At 35.0% G+C, this 6,091-nt stretch overlaps 1 protein-coding gene across 1 annotated transcript in view; it reads left to right on the top strand.

The window, feature by feature from the left end:
* LOC106880187 (D-2-hydroxyglutarate dehydrogenase, mitochondrial) overlaps positions 1-4,852 on the top strand; it is a 10,976-nt gene extending 6,124 nt beyond the window's left edge. Inside the window, exons 4-7 of the mRNA XM_014930040.2 lie at positions 646-814; positions 1,209-1,495; positions 1,977-2,151; positions 3,903-4,852. Coding sequence (XP_014785526.1) covers positions 646-814; positions 1,209-1,495; positions 1,977-2,151; positions 3,903-4,147 — 876 coding nt within the window. The 3' untranslated portion in view covers positions 4,148-4,852. The remainder of the gene's footprint in view (positions 1-645; positions 815-1,208; positions 1,496-1,976; positions 2,152-3,902) is intronic.
* The last annotated feature ends 1,239 nt before the right edge of the window (positions 4,853-6,091 follow it).

Genomic DNA, 6,091 nt, shown 5'->3' with positions numbered 1-6,091 from the left:
GTGCGTGTGTGTGTGTGTGTGATGTATATGTAACATTTGCTCAATGTCTTTTCCCATACTAGCATGGTTTACATGAGAACTGATTTTGTGGCAGAATGTTATGGTTGGATGCCCTTCAAGTCAGAAACCCATATCTAATTTTCAAGTGAGGGATTCTTACATTCAATGGGTCTTTGATAGTGCATAGCGACTGGTCAAAATCTCTAGAAGGAATGCGAAATATGCAGCCACTTATTCAATAGTGTAATTGAGTAAACAGTACAGTTGATCAAACAACTAAATTATTCATCATTAAAAGTAATGTGGATTCCATTTACATTGTTTTATGTTTATATAAGGGCATTACTACAGAATAATGCCCTTATATAAATATAGATGAATAAATATATTTTTGGGAATAAAAAAATGATGGTTTTTTTCCCTTATGAATATTTTTCACGCTAGCTTCCTGATAAAATTCTTGTAAAAGATTTTTATCCCATTATTGAATTAATTAAATACATTGTTTTATGCGTATATATATCTTGACATTTGTCTTTACATACAACACATATGGATTGTGTGTTGTATAATAAGTAATTACTCCTTTTTTATATTACCTATCTATTTTACATTTATATATTTTTTTTTTTTATTCATTAACAGGTATTAGCAGATGGTAGAGTTCTAGACTGCATGAACTCTTTGAAGAAGAACAATACTGGATACGATTTAAAACAGCTCTTCATTGGTTCAGAAGGAACTTTGGGTATAATTACTAAAGTTTCCATCTCTTGTCCACAGAAACCCAATAATGTTAATGTTGCACTTTTAGGTAAATATTTTTTACAAAATTTTATTTTATCCATGTAGAAAAATACAGAGATTACAAATCTGGGGAATATATATTTTTTAAAGTTTAATTTTTCTTAAGGAAACACTCAATGCTCCTTACCCCACCTTGCCCACCCATCACCTATCTGCTTTCAAAAAGCTAAAACCTCCCAGTGTTTCACTTTTGTCTTATGTTTCACGCATATGTGTTAGTGGCACTCACTTGCTCTCTTTCTTTCTCTCTCTCTCTCTCTTTCTCTCACTCACACACATTCTTTCATATACATGTACATAAATACATGTTCAGATATCTCTGGACACCTCATGGATGTCATATTCATGCATAAATATACCACAAAAAGCACTAAAAATTCTGTTGATTCATGTCTTTTTAGGTTGCAACAGTTTTTCTGATGTCCTCAAAATATTTACCATTACAAAGCAAACACTGGCTGAGATTCTTTCAGCTTTTGAATTTATTGATGCTGAATCTATGAAAGTAGTGACACAGAACTTAAATCTCTCTTCTCCCATTGGTGAATATCCATTTTATGTATTAATCGAAACATCAGGATCTAATGGCGACCATGATGAAGAAAAAATTAATGTCCTCTTGGAGGATCTAATGCAAACTGGCACCGTCACTGATGGCACACTTGCTGGAGACATGACACAAATGAAGGTAGATAGATATATTTTATTTTCATTTATATTCTATTATTACTTCATTGTGCAGTAAATAAAGAAGACACAGGGCCAGCAATTTTGAGTGGGAAATTCGATTACATCAACCCCAGTATTTGATTGATATTTATTTTATCATCCCTGAAAAGACGAAAGGCTAAGTCGACCTTAGTGAGGTTTGAACTTTGTGTTTATGTTTGTCCCCTTCACCATTCAACAACCGGTGTTGGTTTTTTTGTGTTCCATAAATTAATTGTTTGACAAAAAAAAAAAAAAAAAATGCAGTTGAATAAATAACCAGACTGTACAAAATTTAAGTTTTAATTCAAATCTTTCTGTGATTGACTTCAATTTTCATCCTTTTGAATATTCGAGTTGGTTTGATTGATAATACTCTCTCTCTCTCCTAAATTAGTAGCTTTGTGTCTATGTTTGAAATTTCGAATTTTTTAATATATATATATATTTTTTTTTTTCAGAATTTATGGTCTCTTCGAGAAAGAGTTTCAGAGAGTCTGTTGAAGGATGGATATTGTTACAAATATGATTTATCTCTGTGTTTGTCAAAGTTTTATGATTTAGTGGTTGATGTCAGGAAACGGACTGCTCCGATTCCTAACACTCGGGTTGTAGGTTATGGACATGTTGGAGATAGTAAGTATGTTTGTAAAAATATTTAAAGAATTTCTTTGAAATTTTGAAAATTTGTTAGAAAGAAAAGATTGTATATTTTATACAGTCTCAGTATAGGTATCTCATAGGTAATGAAATCTTATGATACCCAGAGCATTATAATATAGTTGTAGTACCTCAATCACATCTATGAGGGTAGTGACTCCAATTAAGAACCAACCTGGATGGTGATGGCCCATCTCACACATACTACTACAAAATGTAAGTGTAAAATGATGGTGAGGAGGATGGACTGGGTGGGGAATTGGGAGAGAGATTTTGCATAAATGATAAGTGATGGTATTTAGTTGCATCTCTTTATGTTCTGAGTTCAAATCCTGCTAATGTCAACTTTGCCTTTCATCTTTCATGCAGTTGATAAAAGAAATACCAGTAATATACGTGACTGAGTTAATTAATTGTTCCCCTCCATCAAAATTTGTGCCTGCATTCGCTATTGGTATTAATATTGATTTCAAATTTTGGCACAAGTCCAATAAGTTCAGGAGTGGTATGTCGATTACATTGGCCCCAGAGTTCAGCTGGTACCTATTTCATTGACTCCTGAAAGGATGAAAGGCAAAGTCGACTGCGGCGGAATTTTAACTCTGCATGTAAATATGGACGAAATGCTGCTAAGCATTTTGTCTGCCGTGCTAACGATTCTGCCCGCTTGCTGCCTTCCTGTTGCTATTAATATTAAGAGCAATGAGTAACAAAAACAATTGAGTGACAGTGTAAAAGTCTTGCTCTATTGAGTTATGTCCCTTTATGTTCTGGTGCTAACTTTACATTTAATGATAGACACAAAATAAATACCACGATTGAGGATAAGAAGTTTGCTTCTCAATCATACTGTTTCAGGTATGATCCCATAGTATGGTGTCATACTGTGGACAGATTTTATATAGTTGACTAAAAGTGGGGCAGAAAGGAAGAGATTTTCACATGTCCCGTAACTTGAGGATTGGAGATGGGAAGTGTTGAGAATTATGAGGGCTATGTGCAAGAGGGAATCAAAATACCATTGGTTATAAGTGTTCATGGAATGATGAAGGTAAACCCGCCATCAATATAGAACAAAAGAAGCTGGCATGGAAGTGCTATTATGAAAGGCTGCTGAACGTGGAGGACATATGGGATAAGCAGCTATTACCCTATGCTGACTCAATAGAGGGACCAGCGATTCAAGTTGACAGCAGTGTGGTAGATAAAGTAATCAAGGATATGAAGAGGGGGAAGTTTATTGGTTATCAGGGATAGCTACTGGGATGCTTAAAATATCTAGGGAAGTAGGATACAAGATTACCACCTGGATAGTTAATCAAGTCATCCAGGAGGTAGTTAAACCCAGTGACTGGCATAGAAGTATTGTCATAAACTGCCACAAGGTTAACTAGAGGAATCAAACTTCTAGACAAAGTTATGAAAATCATGGAGAGAAAGTTATAGCCCAGTTGATCCGTGAAAGAGTAGACATGGATGAGATGCACTGAGGTTTTGTCCCCAGAAGAGGCACCACAGATGCTTTCTTTCTTGTAAGAACTAGAATGAGTAACACTATTTGTTCACAAATTGTGGTTTTAAAAAAAATAAAAATGATATGAGGTTTCAATTAAACAAGTTAATCTCTTGGCTTTCTTCTATCTCAAGAAATGATTTATAATGTCTAATACTATTTTCAAATTAATTAATTTCCACTGTTTTAATTATTTGTCATTTTTGTGTTGCAGGTAACCTCCATTTAAATTTAACATCACCTGAATATAACGACGAGCTTCAGAATTTAATAGAACCGTATGTTTTTGATTATGTTGCTGAACTTAAGGGTAGCGTTAGTGCTGAACATGGCATTGGACTTCACAAGGTCAAATACTTACACCATAGTCAATCACATCTTTCAGTTGAACTTATGAAACAAATGAAGAAGTTATTGGACCCATGTGGTATTTTAAACCCATACAAAATATTTCCTTAACAATGCTTTGTAAAAATTGTCTGCACACACACACACACACACACACATATATATATACACACACATACATATACATATATATTCAGGTGTGTGGCTTGTTAAAATCACAGACTAGCCAACACTGTAAACAATTGTACTAAGTATCCAAGTCTTTTGCAGGGTCACTAAAATGTCTACATTCTCACTTTATGGTTGAGGGGTAATGTAAAACTATTGTATAAATAATGTAAATTTAAAACTTCCATCCTATTGATGTTAGTATGGAACACTGACTATGAATCAAAGAGAATCAAATTAACAAATTGTAGAAACCGGTATGGACTTTGTCATAAATCATTTTCACGTGACACAAGCAAGGCCTTGTGGTTAAGAAGTTTGCATTTGTTCTGGGTCCCATTGTACTGCATGAAACTTTGGGTAATTAGTCTTCTACTATAGCCTCAAGTTGAAATAAGCCTTGTGAAATGAAACAGGATAGGCAGAAACTGTCTAGCTGCCTACTCTATGGACTATACCTGTTTTTGGATGCTAGACTCAGTCTGTTGACCAGTTTAATGCCATAACCTGGATCAGGGGTGCCTTTAGTTGAGCCTACTTTGTTGCAAATATTTAGGTTAAGTTGTTTATTTGGGAATAAGTTTCTCCCATCCCTTTCCCCAGTTCATTATGTAAGCCATAAACAAAATAAACTGTATTTTTTTTTTACTTCTTTTTGTCTTTATCCTTTTAGCATTCAGATTAATTTATCCAATGTAATCCACATTTCAAAAGATTAATCATGTAATATCTTGTAGTCTCAAGATTTTGAAAATGTGATTGTTTATTTTTAGAATGACATTGTACGGGTAGGTGTGAGAGGCCAAATCTGGTTGGTGTGAACATAAAACAGGAAAAATATTTGGGTCGGATGTGGATGGCTTAAATGCTAAAGGGTTAAAGACATCTTTTTCATCAGGCTTGGAACAACTGCTTTTATAACCATTCACAAAATTTTGCTGCTTCTATACCAAATGGAAATTCTTTGATTCTATTGATGCTCCATGAAAATGATAAAGAGTAAAAAAATCTTTGAAGGTTGGGTTTTGTAGATTTCTTTTTTTACCAGTATTCAAATGCCTTGTGTTATCCTTTTTATTGGGGAGAGGCAGTTTGAGAGAGAGAGAGAGAAAAGAGTGAGGAGGGAGGGAGAGAGAGAGTATGAAGTGGGTGGGGTTCATCATGCCAGCATGTGTTGGAAATATAGGATGTCACAGGGAGAAAGTATTGATTTCAAATTTTGGCACAAGGTCAGAAATTTCAGAGGAAGGGGTAAGTCAATTACATTGACCCCTTCCCCCCCAGTGATCAACTGGTACTTATATCATCGACCCTGAAAGAATGAAAGGCAGAGTCAACCTTGGTGGGATTTGAACTCTGAATGTAAAGTGGGATGAAATGCTACTAAGCATTTTGTTTGACACGATAACGATTCTAGCAGCTTTCCACCCTACAAAGAGATAATATTGATGTAATGGCAGTATGCTCCAACTGTGTTTTAGTTGCTGTTGGAGCCCCTCTCAAACAGCAACAAGAAATCCTGAGTAGTGATGGAGTGAATTATCAGCTTTGAACTTGGGCTGAGCATATTTTCTCCCATTTGTGTATGCAAGCATGCACACCTATGTCTGCTTGTCTGTCTATATCTATCTATCTGTCTATCTATCTATCTATCTATCTATCTATCTATCTGTCTATCTATCTGTCTATCTATCTATCTGTCTAACAGTCTATCTCTGTCTGCCTGTCTATCTGTCTAGCTATCTATCTATCTATCTGTCTGTCTGACTGTATGTATGTATGTATCTTGTCTGTCTATTTATCTATCTGTCTGTCTGTCTGTCTATCTGTCTGTCTACCTGTCTGTCTGTTCATCTATCTGTCTGTCTATCTGTCTACATGCATGTG

This window comes from Octopus bimaculoides, chromosome 12, assembly GCF_001194135.2.
Source record: "Octopus bimaculoides isolate UCB-OBI-ISO-001 chromosome 12, ASM119413v2, whole genome shotgun sequence".
NCBI classification, from domain to species: domain Eukaryota; kingdom Metazoa; phylum Mollusca; class Cephalopoda; order Octopoda; family Octopodidae; genus Octopus; species Octopus bimaculoides.
Note: the sequence above shows the minus strand (reverse complement) of the source record. Positions and strands in the feature narration are given on the sequence as shown.